The sequence below is a fragment of the Anomaloglossus baeobatrachus genome, chromosome 1 (genome assembly GCF_048569485.1).
Source record: "Anomaloglossus baeobatrachus isolate aAnoBae1 chromosome 1, aAnoBae1.hap1, whole genome shotgun sequence".
In the NCBI taxonomy this organism is placed as follows: domain Eukaryota; kingdom Metazoa; phylum Chordata; class Amphibia; order Anura; family Aromobatidae; genus Anomaloglossus; species Anomaloglossus baeobatrachus.
This window is the reverse complement of record NC_134353.1, coordinates 301,729,831-301,753,598: the sequence shown is the minus strand read 5'-3', so window position 1 is coordinate 301,753,598 and position 23,768 is coordinate 301,729,831. Positions and strand designations below refer to the sequence as shown.

The window sequence follows — 23,768 nt, the reverse complement described above, 5'->3', positions numbered from 1 at the left end:
CATAATTAGGAAACAATAATTGATAAGAAGTACAAATCAATAAATAGAAAAGTGCACTCATTTGAATAACATAAGATAGGCGTATAGATATAGCACTGTAAGGATAATATATGTAGATAAGAAAAATACCAATTTCCATGGCAAATTATAATAGTGTGTTTGTAAAAAAAAATATTTACCATATATGTATTGCACTACAAAATGTTGATATTAAATATTGCATAGTAGTGGAAAGAATTATTTCATATCTATTTTCTCAAATATAAAGTGCAGTTATCCAAATAGTAACAAATAGTTCAATATGTCAATGGCACTGTAATACCCCAAAAGAAATTTCTCAAAATATAAATATCATGTATGGAATCTATACAGCCGGTCCAAATTGACCAAAAAAAGTATATATACTGCTTAAATATCTTGCCATAGCAGGACCTTAATTGAGGTCAGTAGGAGAACAATATCCATGTTCTATACAGCTAATTAATTGGCACCTACCCTTATCATAGAATGACAGTCCATAGTTGAATAGTAAATATAAGCACAGGAGCTCCCGGTAAATGTTAAAACAAATAAATAAATAAAAAAATAAAGGTAGTGAAATAACATCGATATATATGTTAATGATATGTGAATGTAAAAAAAAAAAATATAATATCTTGATTTATTTAGTATTGAGTTTGTGCACCATGTGCCTAAATGCATGCACTTGCACACTATGGCATGTTATCTATGAGGTTATTACATGGTTGTCTGAAAAATGCTCTCCCATATTGTATACACTTGGGCATGCAAATTATCAGGATCCAATTCTGGCAGCTCCCTTTGCAATTGTCGACCAATGATATCCAGATGTGCTCAATGGGAGACATGTACGGATATTTTGTAGGCCATGGTCATACATATAGACCCAGCAGGCTATTCACAGTAGCATGAAAAACATGCAATGCGGCCTGGCATTGTGATGTTAAGAGACAGCTCCTGGGACACTGGAGAATTGGCCATACAAAGAGTTCCTCGGTTTATTCATTCTGTACTGCAAACGAAAGAAGTCATCTGGATCAAATGGTAGCCACCAGTGGACACCAGCTGCACCCACCTACTGTGCGGAAAAGTCTGACCTGAAGTCATCTTCATAGATGAATTGCCTCCAAAAAGCCATTCCTTCGAGGTGGAAACAAGGCCAAGTGACAACTATACACGAAAACATAGGACCTGGAGTGCAGAAATATGAATAGGAATCCCAGTGATATGTCCCAATATCACCCAAAATATTAGTTTGTGTTTAATCATTTTTATACCTTTTCATCTCCACTCCATGGATACAGTGATACAAAGTCATCAATGGTGTCTAATATGGCATCAACACGAAGTTCATCCAAATCAGTCTTTCCTTTCAGACCTTAAAAACAAAGCAGTTATTTTATTGGTCACAATTACTTTATCTCCATACATTATAAATACAGGGCTCCTATGAGCCTCGTGTACACCATCCAGTATACAAACGCATTCTCCAATACGACACACAAGAACAGTATACAAATTACTGTACCAAATAACCAGCGCATAGCAGGTAAAACAAAGTAGTATTCACTAACTTTGTAAGAGAGATGCAGAAATTACATTTTTAAATTATTTGTATACAAGTAAAATTGTTAGCTATTATGTATTGCCAAAAATCCTTTATGTATCACCTTTCTACAATGCAGGAGTGTGAGTATTACAGTGCCAGTCATACATTGTGTAGGTTTTCTGCAATTATTTATTATTCTCACTACTGATGACAACAATATATTTTGTTGACAATGTCAACAGCTTATGTTTAGGTTCATGGATAAAACAGCATTTTAAGTTTTCTAGGTCACTTGTATTCATCTAATAGACACATTTCTGAAGGTTTTTGTTATAAATTTAGCTGGTAATATTTGGACACTAAATACCAATATTTGGGAACGGTATGTGACAGTACTTGGCTGTGATAAGGTTTTTTGTACATATCTGAGTACTATATCTTGCTACCATTTGTTCTCAAAGTTTTTATTTTAGCCTTGTATAGTGAATTTGTTTTGCATTATGTGTTTTAGCATTAGTTGATTGGATTTTTTGGTACATATATTTTTAATTTGGGTATTTGTATTTTTGAGCGCTGTATACTGGTATTAATTGATGGGATTTTTTGGTACATATTTGTGCACTGTATGTTCTTGGAAATTGTTTCACTGTATCTTTGTATAATGTATATATTGTATATATGCATGCATTGTATATAATGTATAATATATTTGTTTTTCATTAATTGAGCACTGTATTTTAGCATTATTTGGGCTCTATATTGGAATTATTTTACCACTGTATAGTGATGTGTTACTGTGTATTTGTAGCGTGAATTCTGTATTTGTTGTCTGTATTGTGTATCTGATGTCTGTACTTTGTATTTGATGTAAAAACAACCAATCAAGGAAAAAATAGCCAATAACAATTAAATTAAATATTTTTGAAAAATCTTTATCAATCCAAAAAATCTTATTGGATTAAAAATTAAAAAAAATATTTTAAAGAATAGCAAGGTACAGTAAAGAAAGTGCAAGAAGCACCACAAGGCACAGCAAAGCAGTAGAAAGATGTACAAAAAGAGCATATATGTACTAATATACAAATAAGGCCGGTTTCAGACGTCCGTGTTTAATCAGGTACCAGTCACATGCATGGTTATGGTCACACGTGTGACATCCGTGTTTGCATACGTGTGACACGTACCAGGTAAAAGCACGTGTCTCTGCAATGAAAAGATGTTCTATATTTACCTGTATCCAGCGATGCTGTCTTCTGCTCTGCTGCCTCCCGCTCCTAACCCCCGCTCATTATTTTCATTAATTATTTACTGCCCGAGGATCTGTAAGCCGGAGCATCGTGGGGACAGGCTGGGTACAGCACCGCCGGGGACATCGCCGGTGACAGGTGAGTATACAGCAGTTTGTGCAGTGACATCCAGGGGGTCATCGGCGTTCCCAATGAACTCTCATGAACCCCTGGAAGTCACTATCGTGACACTCGCTGTAGCACAGTTGTCGCAGGGGTGTCATCAGGAGGTCATCAGAGTTCATTGAGAAATCAGTTGACCACGTGGACGTCCCTGCACACACACTACTGGCAGGATACTCACCTGTCACTAGCGATGTCCCCAGCGATGCCGTCCTCGGCGGTGCTGTCTCCAGCGCTGTCACTACGCTGCCCCTGCTCCCAGCTGCTCACTACAGTGAATAATCAATGAAAATAATGAGCGGGGGTCAGGAGCGGGAGGCAACAGAGCCAGAGACATATCGCTGGATACAGGTAAATATAGAAAATCTTTTTATTTAAAAACCTGCGTTTTCTCCGGTCTGTGTCACACTGATGTCACACGGATCACATCAGTGTGCGGTCCGTGTGACCACCCGTGCTGCCGGAGAACGGAGAAAAACGGGCACGTCTCCGTGTGAAATAGAGGGGCCACACGGTCCATGTGAAAACACAGCCGTGTGAGTACACAATAGGGTAACATGGGTATGTGTGGCATCCGTGTTAAAAACGGATGTCACACTTACCTAAAACACGGACGTCTGAAACAAGCCTAAGATTGTGAAAATTAACCCTCAGTAGGAATACAAAGACAATTTTTCTACAAAAAAAAATCAGTCATGTGCAAGTACACCTCAACAAAAATGTATCAAAAACCTGCAACATTGCATGTGTAAAGGTCCCACCATATATGTCACACCACAGTATATAACAAGGCAATTGCCCAATGTGAATAAGGGTGACAATTACATAATATAGCAAACACAAATGCAGTTTAAAAGAGGCTTGTAATGAGCTGCTCAATTAATGTGTATGTCTAAAGGCATGACAATAACAAATGTAGCATATATATATAAAGATGGTTGATAAATCCAATTTTGGATGAAAAATGCATACCTGAAGCCATTCTCTGCCGCTGCTGTGCCACACCAGAGCCCTACACGTGTTTCGGCGTGTAGCCTTAGCCAGGGGGGTGTGACTACACGTGTAGGGCTCTGACGCGGATGATGGCTTCACTTATACAGTAATTCTTAACATTTTTGCAAAAATATAGTGTAATGTACTAGCAGTTTGTCACAGCAATGTGAGCAAAAATGTATTTGACCTCTTGTAAGTGCACTGACAAGCAAAAGGGTAACAGTGTTTTGAACCTTTGACTTTCAGGTTCCATATCTCACCATTCACTATAGCTTTGAGCTTCAAACTGCCTTCATTTTATGCACAGAAAATCTTGGTTCTCTCATGGCAAATATCTGCTTAACTAATCATAGGCTATATAGTTGCAAGTCAAAATGTATGTATGTCACTGTATTGTTACTGTTTTTCTCCTAAAAATCAAAATCCGTCTTTGGCTTTCAACACTGTTGGAATCCTTTTTGGCTATGCTCTTGATCAAAGTTAAACATGACTGAAATCTGATCTCAGGTCTCTAATACACTACATTTATGCATACTGGTTGACGCACTTTGGTATGTATACAACTTTTTCATCAACTCTATCCCCAAGTGTTCAAATAGGTTGAGGTCTAGGAACTGTGGGAATCAATCCGGCACCTCTACTTCATTGTGATTGAACAATATCTTCACTAATATCGACATATGCTTCGGCTCATTGTCCTGCTGGAACACGGTCATCCTCTTCATACCCCTAGTAGTAATAGAATGCACAAAGTAACTCGTCTTGTAGGATACTCACATATAGCTCAGCATTGAAACCATCGATACTGGTCACCTATCCAACAGCTGAAATAACCCCATATCATCATCTACCAAACGTGAAACAGGTCCTTCAGTTTCTCGATCCATTAGCCCCTTTTCCATTGAGCCTAGTCTATTGACTTTCATCTCATTGCTCCAAAGGATTTGTTTCCAATCTTCTACTGTACACTTTTTGCACTTCTTTGCGACCCTTCACTTATGATATTGAAGTTGTTATTACTTTTTTTAGGCCATGATTCCAGACTTGTGTAACATGCATCACATGGTGCTTGCATAGATCTCTGTGATCTCACTATTGTGAAACATACAAGCTACCTAGACTGCCATGTTTGTTGCGCCAGAACCAATAAACCTTCTGATGAGCTGACTTGACTGATATTTTGCCTAAACGTCCACCTCTTGGCTTTTGAATGGGTGGACGGACTGAATTTCATATTCTTCCAACTTCATGGCTCTCACATGATGCAATTTGGCAATTTTCTTGGCCGAAAGACCACTATCGAGGAACATGATGATACAGTTTCTATTTTCTTGGGAAATTTACTTCCTGGCTAATATTCAATTCGAACCAGTGACCTTTCACTTGGGAATAAATATAATACACTTAGCTATTAGGGAATGCAAGAATAGGTTGCAATTTGTAGGACACTGGAAAATACGTAGTTAAATACCAGAACACATGACCGCACCGTGTGAGAGAGAGGATCCACCCTTCAAGGACAGGAAGCATACTGAATAAAAGAGTGGACCTCTCCCATGCATAAGTTTGAGAGGCTCTCCAAATGAACATTGTTACCTTATACCTTAACCTATATACGTGTGCTGTCATGGGTTCTGAAAAAACACATTACCGGTAAGTACATAATTTATATTCACCCATAACTGCACTACCGAGAGAATTAGAGCATAGGCAATTTAGGGAAGTAGCACAACCTGTAGAACCCTTATTCCAAAAAAGGAAACCAGAGGAGGAAGACCAATCCAGTCTGTATTACCTATAAAAAGTAGATAACAGATAACACAAGAGATGGGTGTTCAGTTGCCGCGCCAAAAGATCACTTCTTGCAGATGTTCAGATTAATGTCACTTTATTATCGTACAGGTCAACGCGTTTCTGGAGCATCTGCCCCCTTCATCAGGACCACCAAGCACAGGAATAACATTTAAAGATTTAATGTTATTCCTGTGCTTGGTGGTCCTGATGAAGGGGGCAGATGCTCCAGAAACGCGTTGACCTGTACGATAATAAAGTGACATTAATCTGAACATCTGCAAGAAGTGATCTTTTGGCGCGGCAACTGAACTCCCATCTCTTGTGTTATCTGTTATCTGCTACTACGGGTGGCTGCAGCCTGGGATCCATTTTACATGCGTGTATAGTGGTTGTGACTATCACAACTACATTTGGTGAGTATTCTTACTCCCCCCTCCCTACCCCTTACATATTGGGGTAAAACCCTATGTGCGCTTGTTTCTCCACAGCTCTTTCTCTACGTGGTGCTATAAAAAGTAGAGGGAGAGGACCATGTTGCTGCCTTACAAATCTGCTTGATGGATACAATCGGACTTCTGCACCCAGGAAGATGCTACGGCTCTTGTAGAGTAAGCTTTCAACCCATCTGGGACAGTCTAGGCAGTTATAGAATAGGCTAAGCTATTAGCCTCACTAATCAATTTGGCAAGTGTATATTTGGAAGCCCTAAGCTGCTTCCTATGACCCTGAAAGGTGGCAAATACTGCTAATACTTCATAAGACAGCTCCTAACATCTACAGTATGTAGATTCTTCTCCTTCTGATTCTTAGGATTGTCACAAAAAGATGGGAGAACTCCTGTCTTCTATGAAACATGGATGCTAGCTTAGGGAGTTGCGCTGAATGTGATCGCAAGATGATTCTATAGTCTAGAATTTGAGTGAAAGGAGAGTCTACTGATAGGGCCTGGATATCACTCACTCTATGGGCTGATATTAAGGGTACCAGGAGAACAGTCTCAAGTGAGAGCAGCTTAATTGATATAGCATCAATGGGTTTGAAAGGAGACTCAGGCAGGGCTTCCAATGCAAGATTCAAATCCCACAGAGGCAAACTTGTTGGCCTAGAAATAGGCACTGATCTAGAGCAAGCTTTAATAAACTGAGACACTCAATGGTTACCTCATAGGTCATAGTTATAAAGGGCCCCAAACACTGAAACCAGGACTTTGAGGTTTAGTAGAGAGATCTAGATTAAACCCTCCCTGCAGGAACTCTAAAATAGATCTAACTGGAACCCCACCAGCTAGCTTAGCTCCTTTGCTGGACAAGAATTTTTTCCATGATCTGCCATAAATATATTTATGGTAACCGAGGGTATTAATTAAGGAAAAAAAACCCTTCTCTAATGATCTTTCAAATTCAATGCCATAAAGCGTAGGTTGGCTACTCAAGGATGCTGGCTTGGCCCCTGTGAGAGCAGGTTCAAGTTCTCTGGAGGTACCCATGGATCAGAGATGAACATTTTTCTTACAAATATACAAAAAAAGACTGACACTCACATCCAATAGATGTGAACAGGTGCTAGCTGAAAAGACATATCTACGAAACATATACAGCTGCACACTAAAATGCTAACAATGAATAAGTGAACTCTGGCATTGCATTACTGCCATAGGAATATTTGAAAAAAAGATATTTAGCTTATGTATTGGCCAATACATGTGAGCCCGATAACAAACAGCAAGGTAATCTCTGTATTTCGGGACCCTAACTTGAAATGCCACTATCTGGGTAAAAAACCTCCATGTCTGGGCAAAATGTCGCTATCTGGGTTAAAACCTCCATGTCTGGGCAACTAGACTCCTGCTATAAAGGGGAGTGAACACAGCCTGGTTGCAGGGTAGAGTGCTCAATCAGAAAGAGATGCACTACAAATATACAAAAAGACTGACCCACACATCCAATAGGATGTTAGCATTTTAGTGTGCAGCTGTACAGTATATATTTCATAGTAATGCGTTTTCAGCTAGCACCTGTTCACACCTATTGGATCTGCAGGTCAGTCTTTTTGTATATTTGTAGTGCATCTCTTTCTGATTGAGCACTTATTCACTGATTGACCTTATGGTCTCTGTTTTGATGGTCTCTACTTTTATGAAACTGTTCAGGCGCATTAGAGTCCTGAATGACCCATCCAGCTTTTTATTAAGAAGACAAGGGAATAATATCCCCTCCCTTGTTCTTGTACAGGGACCTACAGGAAGACGGACTTTACACTTCTAAGGCCTGCTATTGTACCAGGGAAACCTCAGGAAATGTTAACACAAACCCCTGTTGGGGGTAGGATGGGGCGATCTGAAACTCTAGCATTAGGCTGGATCTCACTGACCCAACAATCCAGCTGCTTGCAGAAATTTTCTCCCAGGTAGGAAGAAATAGGGAGAATCTTTCCTCTGCCTTGGGACACAAGTCACTACAAGGATTTCTTTCCCTCTGGCAAGGACCTCTGAACATAAAGCCACTGCCTTTTATCTTTTGATCAACGTTCCATCTCTCATGATCTCTAGGGGGTCTTCTCTGGACCCTTCTCCGCGTCCGAAAAGATCTTTTAGAAGATGGAAATGGAAAATTTGAGAATCCTTTTACTGTCTCCAGCCTTCTCCAAAATGTCGTCTAACACTGGTCCGAATAAGAATTCACTTTCGCATGTGATAGAGCACAGCTTCGATTTATCCAGTATATCTCCAGGCCAGTACTTTAGCCAGACTACCAAGGTGGCACTGCAGCTTGTACCCGCATGCAAGGTGAAAGCCCATCTTGGTCCACTGCAGCATTTCCAGGACCTCTTGCTTCAGCTGCAGCAAGGACATCTTCACTGCCTGCATTGACGAGCGAGGCCTGGGCAGAGTCCTGGTGAGTACAGCTTCTTTGAGTTTCCCCCTCCAAGAACAGGAAACCAACTGATGCGTGGAAGAGGTACCATCCTTTTATTCAGTAAATTTCCTGTCCTTGAAGGATGGATCCCCTATGTCTGTGGTGCTTTCATGGGTGCATTGAAGAAAAAAACAAAACACAACAGGAGCAAAACAGTAACAAAGCCATGACATGACAAGTTACTGCATGTCTATTATGCTAAATAGTTGCAAGTCAAAATTATGTATGAGCTAGCCCAGTTGATTGTCTATAAAATGAACGTAGTCTCATTTTTAAATCTGTAGTGGATGGTGAGATATTGAGCCTGAAAGTCAAAAGTTCAAAACATTGTTACCCTTTTGCTTATCAGTGTAAATTGGAAATCACTTCCTACAATATATCAAATCTTCCAAACCCTTTTGGCCATAAGAGAGATTTTACCATTAGTGTTTTTAATGCATAAGTCAAGAAAGTAAAGTGCTAAAATCTCTCTGGTACTCTTTTCACCTTCCCGTTTCCTTACGCCTTGCTACATCTGACTTTAGAGCTGTGTTTGTACTTTGGCATTTCAAGGTTATACACTTTTTTTTATATTTTCTCCTCTTATATTATGGTAATTTGTACATTTTTCTGTGCCATTTTCCAATGTCAGTTTAAATTCCTCAGCCCCACTGCAAGTCAATAACACATGTTGATATCTGCCTATGTCATAGAGGGACCTATGGATTCATACAGCCTCTGAGTACAATTGCTTCCACATGTATAACTATCAACCATCATACAGTTAGATACAGAAATATTTGGACAGTGAGTGAATCTTCATGATTTGGGTTCTGCATTCCACAAATTATTATTTAACCCCTTCACGACCTTGGACGGATCTATCCGTCCAGGATCGTGTCCCGTTAAGTCCCGCCCCCTGCCGCGGGCAGGCGGCGTGGATCGGCACACATATCAGCTGTTTTCAACAGCTGACATGTGTGCCTGCTAGCCGCGGGTGGAATCGCTTCCACCCGCGGCCATTAACCCCTTAAATCTTGCTGCCAAAGTCTGGCAGCAAGATTTAAATGCGCGCGGCCATGTTTGTTACTTACCGCCGCCCCCACCGGAAGTCACGTGTGTTATCACGTGACTATCGGTGGTTGCCATCGTAGCACAGGGTCATGTGATGACGCCTGCTGCTATGATCTTTCACTTTCATTTTCCCTCGGCCGAGAGCAGAGGGAAAACCAAAGTGAGTGAATCTGCTGATTACAGCGGTATTGCTGTGATCAGCAGATAGCGATCAGCGATCGGATTGCTGATTGCTATAGCCCCCTAGGGGGACTAGTAAAATAAAAAAAAAAAGTAAAAAAAAAAGTTTTAAAAAATAAAAAAAAAAAAAAAAACCTAAAAGTTCAAATCACCCCCCTTTCCCCCCATTGAAAATTAAAGGGTTAAAAAATAAATAAATATAGACATATTTGGTATCGCCGCGTTCAGAAATGCCCGATCAAAATATAAAATCAATTATTCTGATTGGTAAACGGCGTAGTGGCAAAAAAATTCCAAACGCCAAAATTACGTTTTTTGGTCGCCGCAAGTTTTGCGCAAAATGCAATAACTGGCGATCAAAACGTAGCATCTGCGCAAAAATGGTACCATTATAAACGTCAGCTCGAGACGCAAAAAATAAGCCATCACTGAGCCATAGATCCCAAAAAAATAAGAACTCTACGTGTTTCGGAAAATGGCGCAAAACGTGCGCCACTTTTATTGGACAAACTTGTGAATTTTTTTTAACCCCTTAGATACAAGTAAACCTATACATGTTTGGTGTCTACAAACTCGCACCGACCTGAGGCATCACACCCAGACATCAGTTTTACCATATAGTGAACACCGTGAATAAAATATCCCAAAAACTATTGTACGATCCCACTTTTTTTGCAATTTTTCCGCACTTGGAATTTTTTTGCCGTTTTCCAGTACACTATATGGTAAAACTTATGATTTCATTTAAAAGTAAAACTCGTCCCGCAAAAAACAAGCCCTCATATGGCAAGATTGACGGAATAATAAAAAAGTTACGGCTCTTGGAAGAAAAGGAGCAAAAAACAAAAACGCAAAAACGGAAAGTGCCCGGGGGCTGAAGGGGTTAATATGAAACTATAGAGATGCAATTGAAGTGTAGATTCATGTTTAAAGAGAACCAATGACCAGGATTTTCGTATATAACCTAAAGCCAGTACTATACTAGCACTATCATGCTGATTGTCTGCAATTTTTCCGCACTTGTAATTTTTATGCCATTTTCTAGTACACTATATGGTAAAACTCATGGTTTCATTTAAAAGTACAACTTTTCCCACAAAAAAACAAGCCCTCATATGGCAAGATTGATGGATAAATAAAGTAACAGCTCTCGGAAGAAGGGGAGCAAAAAACAAATGGAAAAATGAAATTGCCCCGGGGCTGAAGTGGTTAAAGAAAACCAATCATCAGGATTTTCTTATATAACCTAAATCCAGTGCTATACTGGCACTATCAGGCTGAATCTCTACATACCTTTAGTGGTCAGCTCGGATGTTTAGGTTTTGAAATCCAAGAATGTAAAACTTATAAAATTAGCTTCTTGTTGAGTGACAGCAGCTGAGGATCAGATAATATCTGGGGGGGAGGGGTATTCATAGTTATCCCCTCCCTCTGTTAGAATTAGCATAAATGTGATACAATCGACCTAGCAGGACCTGTGGTGAGGTCAAACCCATATGACCAGAAGACCAACAAGACAAAACACACTGATCTCGGGGAGACCAGCCAGAGAAAACACTGCTGGCAGCCAACGAGGGCGCTCAACACAGTGCTCAACTGCTTCCAAATGCTACACCTGGAATCAGCTCCATACCTTTCACCTTCCTAATTAATGGATCAATGAGGGAATAGCCCATGCGGCCCATTAGAGCTTTTCAATTACTTTTTGTCCCTTGAAAAGGAGCTGTTACATGTTAAATAGCAGCAACTCCTAAACCATTACTATAGGTAGGATGTGAATACTCTCAAACTAAAGCTGAGAATCTGTACTTTATGCCCATGTTGATTATATAAATATATCTTGAATGTTTTGTAAACCGCTAAAATACCAAAATTTGTCACTGTCCGAATCTTTCTGGACCAAACTGTATATAAAAATATGTATGCATAGTAAATGATATTACCCGCTTTTTTAGCAAGGAGTCTTCCAATGGCAAGGCTTTGGTAGTACACAGTCCCATCAATTTCTACAACTGGAAGTTTTCCAAATGGGTATTCTGTGGAGGGAAAGAAAAAAAAATGTTAAGGTAAATTCTACTGGAATTTGTGTAATAATTAAAGTTCCTACATACATTAACACTCCTGATGGCAATGCCTTAACTAAATCAATGAGAAAGCCTCATCTTCCATTCACAAGTCCAGCATTTTATATCAATTGCAGCAACATAATACTTACTTTGTAAATGTATTTACTATGTAAATGAAGAATATGTCGCCACAATAGAAAATTAGAGCAATTTCACTGCATGAAACTTATTGTGAAGCTAATGCAGACTCTGAATGCTAAATAATGGTGGCAGAGGTAAAACATAAGCTATGAATAAGTGAGAGAAAACCTGACACCAAATCATTTAGACTTAATCACAGTCATATTGTGCCATTATCTCAGCTAGTGAAAGTTAATAATCTAATAGTATGAGAAAAATGAAAAGAGACAATAAAAACAGACTGCAAGAGTGAAAGAAAGCAGGAAAATAAGTGAGAAACAAAGAAGAAAAAAAATTGTAACAGAATGGAGGAAATAGAGAAGGTAAAAAGAAGAGAGACAAAGATAGAGATAAGAAATGGGGAAAAAAATTAATTGATCTTGAAGGAATACGCTCAGACACTTCTAGAACTTTCACAATTTTCTTCTTTTTAAAAAGAAACTAGTCATCAGATTTATAGACCCCCAAACTATCATCTATGTAAATTTGCTTCAATGTTGATCAAATCCATAGCTTTGTTTTAGAAATTCTTGTTTCCACTTTTGAGAAATCCATAGGAAGTGTTTTATGCAAATGAGCTGCCCCCCAAATCACTTTTCCTCTTCTCATAAGGGAAATAAAAAGGGGGAAGGGGTAGAAGAAAGGGAAAAAGTTGCAATAAGATAAAACCAACTAAAGTTCTCAGTTCAATCATAGTTCCGCTTAGTGTATGGCACAAAACCAAATCTGTGTTAGATGTCAAGCAGAACCCTCCAACACAGAGAGGGGGTAAAAGAAACAAGCCATGGCCAAAAGAAGTTGATCCTGATACTAGATCCTTTATTGGAAGCTCTCATGTATCATTTTCTTTATTTCTGGTGGCAAGTTTATGAAAATCATTGGTAAACAATATGTAGTGTTCTCAGTCTAGAACATTTTTAAAATGGAAGACAATTTCACCAGGGACCAAGTTTGTAATGTTGGCTTAGTAACTGCCACTGATCTATCACCTAAAAGTTTCCTACACCCAGGGTGTAATTTTTTTTTTCTGTACTACAAAAAAGTGTAGTTAGAACGAGCAAAATTATTCAGATTAGAGAAATAGAGATTATACTGTATATATATATTTTTCTGACAAGTTTTACTGCTTACATTATTCTCTCAAAGTTAAAAAAAACAAATAAACCCATGAAATGGCAGAACCACTGCCCATTCTGCAGTGCAGACTAGGCTAATGCGGGCGTCACACGAGATGAGCTATCATGCGATGCATCGTCGGGGTCACGGTTTTCGTGACGCACATCCGGCACCGTTTGCGATGTCGTTTCGTGAGACACCTCCGAGCAACGCTGAATCGGTCACAAATCGCGAGTCGTGTACACGTCGCTTATTTTTAAAAAATCGTTTATTTTTCATGGCGCCGGTTGTTCATCGTACCCAGGGCAGCACACATCGCTCCATGTGACACCCCGGGAATGATGAACACAGCTTACCTGTGTCCTGCGGCTCTCGCCGGCTATGCAGAAAGAAGGAGGTGGGTGGGATGTTTACGTCCCGCTCATCTCCGCCCCTCCGCTTCTATTGGCCGGCGGCTGTGTGACGTCGCTGTGATGCCGAACGTCCCTCCCCCTTCAGGAAGAGGATGTTTGCCGCCCACAGCGAGGTCGCTCAGCAGGTAAGTACGTTACATTAATTTATGCAGAAAGGCAACATTTTTACAATTCAAAATCGGATGAATAAAAAAAAGTTCCATTCATATTTGACCACAGTAATGCGGGCGTCACACGATGCGATCTATCGTGCGATCGCATGTGCGATGGTACCCGCCCCTGTCGTTTGTGTGTCACGGGCAAATCGCTGCCCGTGTCGCACAAAGTCATTTAACCCCCGTCACACATATTTACGTGCTGAGTGACTTCGCTGTGGGCAGCGAATATCCTCTTCTTGAAGGGGGAGGGACGTTTGGCGTCACAGCGACATCACACAGCGGCCGGCCAATAGAAGCGGAGGGGCAGAGATGAGCGGGACGTAAACATCCCGCCCACCTCCTTCCTTCCGTATAGCCGGTGGGTGCCACGGGACGTAGGTAAGCTGTGTCCATGGTTCCCGGGGTGTCACACGGTGCGATGTGTGCTACCCCGGGTACGATGAACAACCGGCGCAAAGTAAAATAAACGATTTTTTAAAAATAAATGACGAGTACACGATACACGATTTGTGACCGATTTGCGATCGCTCGTAGGTGTCCACGGGACGACGTCGTCAATGTAGCCAGATGTGCGTCACGAAAACCGTGACCCCCGACAACCTATCGCACGATAGATCGCCTCGTGTGATGCCCGCATAAATGAAAGGTTAGTCATTTAAAATGTATACTTAAGTGACATCCAACAAAATCATTTTCTTAAGTTCGGTTTTTGATTTTAACTCTTTATGCTCTAATTATATAATTTATTTTACTTTATTTTTCTTGCAGAAAAAAAAGTTTTTGCACTTTGAAATTTAAAATGCCAAGTATGTCGTCTCTTACAAAACATATTAAGACAATTCAGTGAGCAATGCCATCTCCCACTGAAAAAAATAAGTTGCAAATCTATATTAAAATTGGCAACTTAAGTTCATAGTAATACCAATTATAGCCATAAATGGAAGTTCAGAAGTTAAGAGGCTTCCAGATATTGTGTGACCAGTTGTACATTCTGCAGGCAACTGTGAAAATGTAATGCAGTACTGCATAATACAGTCAAAGAAGCCTCCATAGTGCAGAATGAATGAGCACAGGCCACTCATTGTTCCTTTTATGGCTTCAGATTTCGGTCTTGGAATGCAGGAATTGACCTGCATACATACTATACGAATTGTAGAAGGAGATGCACAGCTAAGAATAAGTGAGGGTGCTATATCAGAAAGCAAGTCATGCAGAATACGAAAGAGCTATTCAGGGGTATACAGTAGTATGAGTCTGCCCTCACTGTCCTTTTACTTCTCTGGTGTTTGGAATCCAAATTATGGCTGAGTCTGACTGTACAGGATTGGATCATGCCACATCTCCTGGGCAGGGGAGGAAGTTAAAAAAAAGTTTTATCTCAAAGAAAGCACAACATAGGATTGCAATTTTGTTTCTACATATACAAATAGAAAAAAATTCAATCCCATGTTGTACTTTCTTTGAGGGTAAAAAAAAAGGAAGGGAAAGGTTTTACCTCACAAAAAGAATCAGCTGTGATCCCCTCCCCCTTCCCAAAAAGTGAAATTTTGCAATTGTTTTTTGGGTTCTTTATTTAGTGTTTAGTATGATTCTCCAGGTCAGTACGATTACGCAGATATCAAACGTATAGTTTTTATTTTTTTTAAGTGGTTAAAAAAAATATATAAAATAAAATTTTGGGAAAAAAATATAAAAAATCTTGGTTATATCATAACTTTTTATAAGCCGTTGCGTTTTACATTTTTGGGATTTGGGGCTGTGTGAAGGCTTGTTTTTTGTGCCCTGAGCTGACGTATTTGATATTTTGAGGTATATATAATGTTTTTATCGCCTGTTATAACTTTGTTTCTGTTGTTGTGGCAGCTGAAAAACTACAGTTTGGCATTTTTGTTTTCTCGTTACTCTGTGTACCAATCGGATTACTTTACTTTATATTTTGATATATTGGATATTTATGAATGCAGTGATACCAGATGTGTATTTAATGGTTTTATTTTCAATGGGGGGGAATTTGAACTAGTGTTCTATGTTTTCCATACTTTTATTTATTTATTTATTTTAAATATATTTCTACTAGTCCCCTTAGGGGACTTGAACCTGCGATCAGCCGATTGCTTGTGCTATATGAAGCAATGTATCAGCACCGCTCTGTAAAGCAGAAATCACGGTCTTCTATGAACGCTGGCTTGCTGCCAGTGTTCACACGAGAATAGTCATGACAGACGGGTCATCAGCTGACCCCTGGCTATCATGACAACCCATCTGTGCTTTGCAATCACTTTATGGAGTGCCGATGGGAGCCGAGGATGACGCGCATCCCGCTGGCTCATGTTAAATCATGCTGTCTTAGATTGTCAGTGGGATTTAACTGGATAACAGGTGCAGATGGATCTCTGATCCACATATCGGCTGATTACATTAGCCAACATGAAGGAAAAGCTTGGTTTTCGAGCCCACATCAAAGGCAGGGAGACGACCCATGTCTTACATAGCACGTCATGAGTCGTTAAACGGACTTTTTCACCAGGTTTTTGCTACCTAATCTGAGAGCAGCATAATGAAGGAAAAGAGACCCTGATTCCAGCGATGTGTCACTTACTGGGCTGCGTAGTGTAGCTTTTATGAAATCATGTTTAATTAGCAGGAGATTACCATTAAAGGACTATTTGGCGTGCTGACCGGTAGTCCAGCATATTCATGAGCTCGTTATAAACCTGCTCTACATTCAAATAACTGCTAGATCTGTAGCAGAAAAGTAATGATTTTCATCAAAACGATGCCAAACAGCTCAGTAAGTGACACATCGCTGGATTCAGGGTCTCTGTCTCTACATTATGCTGGGAATACAAAAAAAAAACGGTCTTGAAAGCGCTAAGGAGGCCACAGTGATATATTAGTTTTCTAGATTTATTAAATGTTTACAGCTACAATGCGTTTCAATATCACAATATCTTCATCAGGTGGATATAAAGCGAAGTGTGGGGAATATTATTTAAAGGGGCCAGTGTGATTTCATTGGCTACCATCAAATTGATTAAAAGATTAACCCATGATTGATCACATTGGCACCCTACATGGACAATAATTTAAATCACAGTTATAAGAATGAATTAAAAACACAAAAATATTAATAGAGTTAAGTTAAAACAATGAGATTGTTAATATAACCTATCACTACCTTCCTAAAATCAAACATGGGGAGATCAAAATTAAATAATAATAAAAACCATGTGTAGATTCTGTACCTATTATACTGCATATAGCTAAGAATTAAAAAGGAGGGGTCATTATTTAGAAGGCGCTACCTATTTGTGGATTGTAGGCAGCCATCCATTGTTGGACAACAGTTAAGTGCATTTTCAAGCACAATAGGTGCTGTTGCTCCCCTTTCAAGAATCCAAGATATGGATTCAGTTAAACAGAGAACTCCAGATCAATGTTTGGCTACGTTTTCATTTAGTCAGGTTCAAACCCTCGGGATGTAGAGTCCCTAATTTAAAAATCCAATAACTCTCACGTTTAATGAGTCTTTCGAAACGGTCGGACCCCAAATTATCTATATGATCGATGATTAATAATCTCAAATATTTAGTGTCTTTTTGATGTACATTATAAAAATGTCGGGACAGACTATGCTGTTGAAAACCATTTTTAATATTAGACCTATGTTTGTTTAACCTAGCATGCATTGTTTGCACTGTGCGGCCCACATATTGCAGGCCGCACGTGCACTCAAGCAAGTAGATTACATAGGTGCTCTGACAATCCAGATGGAATTGGAGGGAAAGAGGGAATTTGTGGTCCGGGAAGTGAAACAGGTAATATTATTCCCAATTACTTCGCAGCACATACACCTAGGGGTGTTGCACCTGAAGTTTCCATTATTAATGGAGATGGTGGTATTTTTAGACAAACCATTAAGATTAGGTTTACTGGCGCCACTAAAAATCTACATTATGCTGCTCTCAGATGGGGTAGCAAAAACCTGATGACAAATTCCCTTTAAGGGGTTAATGTGATTGTTTCCCTTTTAAATCCATATACATTTCAGTAATGATTATTACATGTGATACAACCTGTGCATCTAATTTTTCTATGTTTATTATATTCTCTCTTCTGTTGCCTATTTGATAAAACTAGACAGTTTATATAATTGTAACAGCTTTCTGGTTACAGAATATGAGTGGTTTAATTCAGTGTTATTTGTTGAACTTCTGTTCCTACCTTTGTTTACTTTATAGTGGCTGAGAACTTCGCTCTGGAGGGGCCGAAACATCATATAAGTTACATTATCGTGTGTGTTTCATATTTATATTCATATAATAAAATATTTTCTTTGGATTATGAGTAATTCTCTCAGACAGTGCTGTAATTTGATTAATTGCAATGGACGCAGGCTGCGCGATGCAGTGATGTTATTATGAAGACAGACGAGTAAGTGAATGTTCTCTGTGATAGCTATTAGCAGGATTGCAGCCCTGACTGAGGATGCCAATAGTATTAAGTGTCGCAATTGATGAGGCTCATGCATACTGGAGCCTCCTTACTAGAGATGAGCAAACCTTTCAAAGTTTGGTTCACCGAGCCTTAACGAACAAACGCTACGTTCGCCGAACCTTTCAAACCTAATTGGATTCAATGGTAGGCCAAACCTAAGGCAGAGAAAAAACACCTTTAGAGGTTTGTGAGAAAAGCCTCCAAAACAGCAAAAATACATTTTACAGTGCAGCACCACTGTTTTGGTATAGCAATTAGCTTCCTAGACTATTGACATAAGAAATATAGGAGGTGGATGAGAGACAGGCCTAAGGGGCCCTTTGCACACTACGACATCGCAAGCCATTGCTGCGATGCTGAGCGCGATAGTCCCCGCACCCGTAGCAGCTGCGATATTATGGTGATAGCTGCCGTAGCGAACATTATCGCTACGGCAGCTTCACATGCACTCACCTGCTCTGCGACGTCGCTCTGGCCGGCGACCTGCCTCCTTCCTAAGGGGGCGGGTCTGGTGGCTTCACAGCGATGTCACACGGCAGGCGGCCAATAGAAGCAGAGGGGCGGAGATGAGCGGGACGTAAACATCCCGCCCAGCTCTTTCCTTCCGCATTGCAGAGGGGACGCAGGTAGGAGATGTTCCTCGCTCCTGCGACTTCATACACAGCGATGTGTGCTGCCGCAGGAATGAGGAACAACATCGTTCCGTCGCAGCAGCCAAAATAATGAAAATGACCGACACTACACTGATCATACGATACCGACGCTTTTGCGCTCGGTAATCGTAGTTAAAATGATTTACACACTATGATGTCGAGAGTGACGCCGGAAGTGTGTCACTTTCGATTTGACCCCACCAACATCACACCTGCGATGTCGTAGTGTGCAAAGGGCCCCTAAGGCTGGTGCTCCCATTCCCTTGCCAGTACAGACAAGAAACAACTTGGAGACCCATCTTGGAATCTTGAGATTTAAAAACCTTTCAGGCAGACGGCAGGACAGTGGCATCAGTCGCCCCCCCCCCCTCCAATTTTCCCATAGTGTTTTTGCACAGCAGGGAAGTATGGTCAATGCAACACATAGGATGTGGCCTGGCATTTTCACTTTACAAATCAAAAGATGCACGAGAGACAGGTGTGCAGGTCTTGCTGCAAGAACCCTGGTGCTACAGACAAAAAATAATTTGGAGAGTTTACTTGGAGTCTCCACATTTTCAACCATGTAGGACAAGCAACAGGAAAAGTGGCAACAATTGGCACAGACGACAAGTAGTCCAATAACTCAACATGGATGCTTGGGACCAGCCCTATAACAAGGCCTGAGCCAATATTTCTACCTTCAGAGACAGCAAGATCACAGACAGTCGTAGGCCTCTTGCTCCCAGAACTCTTGCAATACAGACAAAGAAAATTAGATAATTTGGAGACCCATCTTGGAGTTTTGAGATTAAAACCTTCCAGGCAGACAGCAGGACAGTGGTATGAATTGCCCCCCTTCCATTTCCACATAGTGTGTTTGCACAGCAGGGAGGTAAGGTCCATGCAACACACAGGATGTGGCTACGGTGTCTCACATGGGTCAAAAACACTAGGCCTAGTCACTTCTGTAACAGCTGCTTGGCTCTCACTCACCTCGACTGTAGTAGTTAAATAAGTGGAGGTTCTCTTGTTGATGACCTGTGTAAAAATAGTTTCGACAATGAAGCAAGAGGAAGAAGCGGTAAACACGGTTGATTTGGTGACCAGTGGCTGGTGGACCCAGTAGGCCACATTTTAGCACAGTAAGTCTCACAGTAATGCATGTTGCTTGCGCATGTTCCAGGTCATGCATGTAGTACTCAAATTATTTGAAATTTTGCCTCTACTGAGCTGTTTACAACATTAGCAGATAACAAAAGTTGGGTCATCCTTTTGCGGTCTGAAAAAAGGCCCTGGTTAGGCAACCCTTACTGCAAACTGCAGACCTGCGACTGCTGCTGACCACAACCAGACATGTGGCTGAGGATCCATCTTCTCATTGTTGCATCACTACGTATTTGTATGGGAATTGCCACTATAACCTCCTCGGCTTCCTCCTGCCCCTCCCCATCTGGTTATCTACACAACTGCGTGCCTCTGGGTTCACACCAAGTGGGATCTGCAACTTCAATGTCAGGCTCTATGTTGTCCCACTCCTCTTCTTGTCTTGAAATCACATAACAGTACACATGCGCCTCAGGTATCTGAGTCTCATCATCATCATCATCACCTCCAGCCCCGGGGGTTAATGTCAGTTGACATGGGTCTGGATGCTGCTTGGACCCTACCTACTTTATCCAGGCCAGGATCCAACTGACAAAGATTTTGGTCATCAGTGTACATGCTTTCCTCCTTTTGAGTCTGGGAATCTTTGGAGTAGACCTCTGATGCCAATGGGACAGAATGGGCAGACTCGCCCATGTATGGTTCCACACAGTCAGTTTGCCGGTTGGAGATTTGTGACACAAGGGGAAAGAAGTGTAATTGGGGTGGCACCTGTAAGCCGTGTGCTGGCTTACATCTTGAAGGCCGATGTTGCTACCATCAGACCTAACCAAGGGAGGGAACAAAGTCTCCGCCGGAAGGGACCCTAACTAGGGTGACATGGCTGATTGCACTGGTGACATTAGGGCAAGCTGGCTTGCCTGTGCTGGGGCCTGGACTGGTGCTGCTGATGCTGGTGAGTTGATTCCCGCCACATTCCCAGCCATAATGGTCGTTGTATCCTGTTGACTATGCCAATTTGTAAGCCATGTACCGGGGTAGGCTCTTTGGGATACAGCAAGTCACGAACAGAAAATAGACGGCTCCAAAACTAAATCAACCAGCAAAAGTTCTTTACTTCAATTTGTAAAAGAACAAAACTAAAATAATGGAAAACACTCAGGGAAAATTCACAGACATTCAGCGAAGAAGATGAGACCCTTGTGCTATACAGCGTGGCGTCTTACAATATGTGTCAACAACAACATGTTCACTATGCGTTACCTACAGGCATGATTGGATAATGCAACCACCATCTACCTATTAATAACCTTTAGTCTGAAATAATTGAATGGATGTGTTATATGAGCTGCTTGCGATATAGCACAGCAGTTTACAAACTTACCATAAATTCACTTTAAATCTCAACTAAATATTCCCTAGCACCAATATAAATACAGTGAACTTTGATGGAGCGTCCTTCCTCAGTGTCTCCTGAAATGACCGAATTAGAATATACAATGGCTGCTTAGCCAGAAAGGGTGTGTAATAACTTAAACAAATAACATGTACTTATATTTTTCAACACCAGCTCCCTCCTGCACGAGCTCAAATATGGCGAAAGTTTGTGATAGGCCTTAGCAACACCTAGATGTAAGTGAGGTTATTGTGGTCCACACAGAATCCTCAATGGCGAAGAGTTAGATGACATAGTCATGGAAACGGTAATCCCAAATGGTGATTGTACAGTAACTGCGGCCTGACAGGGTTATTATGCCTATTTAAACTATCTACAGGCCCTGACTCAGTCTCAAATATTCTGGCGCCAAACTGATGTGAGATGCATGCACGGTTACCCACAGCGATGGCGCAGTGGGCCTTACTTATCTTACCGACCTGGGTCTGCTATGGACACTATATCTGAAGTACACAGTCAGATGAGAGGTCTCTCCAGCAGGTAGGCAATACTGTTTGTAACTGTGGCTTGATTCCGTGACAACGTCCTATCAACTCAACGGCAGTGCCCTATCAGTAATCTTTTCCCACCTGGTAAGGATTCGGATACGGACAGGGTCAGGTACGCTCTGTCACAGCTCTGGTAAAGATGATAAATTTCTACTCGCAAATATTATTGACTCTCTCCTGCACGTCCTCTGTCTCTCCATTCAGTAACTGACAACTACTCCCAAGATGGCCGCCACTTTACTTCCTGTGATATACATTTTATATCAGCTTGTAGCTCCGCCCCCATCTCGAACTATCTATTGCAGTCATTCATCTGTGCTGAGAAACAGTGGCCTCTTGTAGTTGAATAAGGGCATTTTAGTCCCTTATAAAGTATTATCACATCATTACTGACAGCAAGCAGATGGTAAACTTACATACAATAAATACAATGTTCACATTTATGTGACACAAATATATACATCTAAACAATGCTTGTGAGGTGGCACAGTGACTTGTCATATGCATCTTTAACCAAGTACATATTTCTGGCCATGAACAATGGGGGCTGTTTCACCATTTCACAAACCCCTGAGGAATGAACTGTTTGTGATGTTGAGGTGCAGGAAGAGGAGGAGAGGCCACTTGATGCAGTGCTTGCCATCCACTCTAGCACATGCTGTTTATCAGCCTCATTTCAATGTTAAAATGATGTGTGGCTGCCAATGAAATCTAGTGGAGTAGGCTGTCCAATAACGGAAGTTGTTCTCATTTCTCTTGGGATAGGATGATCCGGTGTTTGCTCACTAGAGCTTTGACTAACAAAACTTCCCACACGTACACCTACAACACGCCACCTATTCACTCTTCCACCACAACCTCGTTGTGATTTACCACTCATGATTGAAGTACCCTTCCCTTTTAAACAGATGTTTCGCAACCCTGTGGTCACACCTGTCAGACAGCTGACACAAAAGATAAATTATTTTTTATTTCTTGCCAGAGTTGACAATATTGTCAGGACACTAAAAAGTACCAATAACTCAAAATGTGATTCACTGCATAATTTTGAAAATACATAGACATAGAAAACATAGATATAGAAAAGAACATTTTTGACATAGAAAAGGGCCAAGATCCTTTTAGCTAGTTCACTAGCAAATTTACAGCAGGCATTGCTAACTACAATATCTAGAAACTAGGGTGAATGCCTAATAGCTAAATTGACTACGTTATTTTGAGCAGGCAATGAAAACTGCAAAGACCTTTTTAGCTAGTTCACTAGCAAATTTACAACAGGCAGTATTAACTAACAATACCTACAAATGTGTTTCATTGGCTAATTTGGGGCAGGTGGTAATACATAGCAATACCTAGAAATGTGGTTCACAGCTAATTGCGAGCATGCTATAATACGTAACAATACCTAGAAATGTGTTTTATTGGCTAATTGGGAGCAGACAGTAATACGTAATTATACTGTCACAGATGTATCACGGCCTGTTACAGAGGTCTCAATGCTGGCTGACAATATAGTGGCAGCAAGTGTTAGAAAATCCCCGAGATTTGCAGCCCATGTTGTTATCTGACAGTTCCCTGTTTCTGAAGCTGTGGACTCTAGGACCGTGGGAGACTCAGTTTTTCCTCTCAGTTACCAGCCTCTCACTTCCTTTATAAACCTTTCCTTAGGGATATTTGGGTGCAGTTTCTAATTTGTTCCTGACTGAGCTATGGAGAAGTCGTCTTCTGTTACTCCAGACTC

The 23,768-nt window shown here is 40.7% G+C and overlaps 1 protein-coding gene across 1 annotated transcript in view; it reads right to left on the bottom strand.

The window, feature by feature from the left end:
- Positions 1-23,768, bottom strand: part of HPGDS (hematopoietic prostaglandin D synthase) — a 164,316-nt gene that overhangs the window by 8,136 nt on the left and 132,412 nt on the right. The window contains exons 3-4 of the mRNA XM_075337093.1: positions 11,858-11,950; positions 1,299-1,399 (exon numbers count right to left, since the gene is read on the bottom strand). Coding sequence (XP_075193208.1) covers positions 1,299-1,399; positions 11,858-11,950 — 194 coding nt within the window. The remainder of the gene's footprint in view (positions 1-1,298; positions 1,400-11,857; positions 11,951-23,768) is intronic.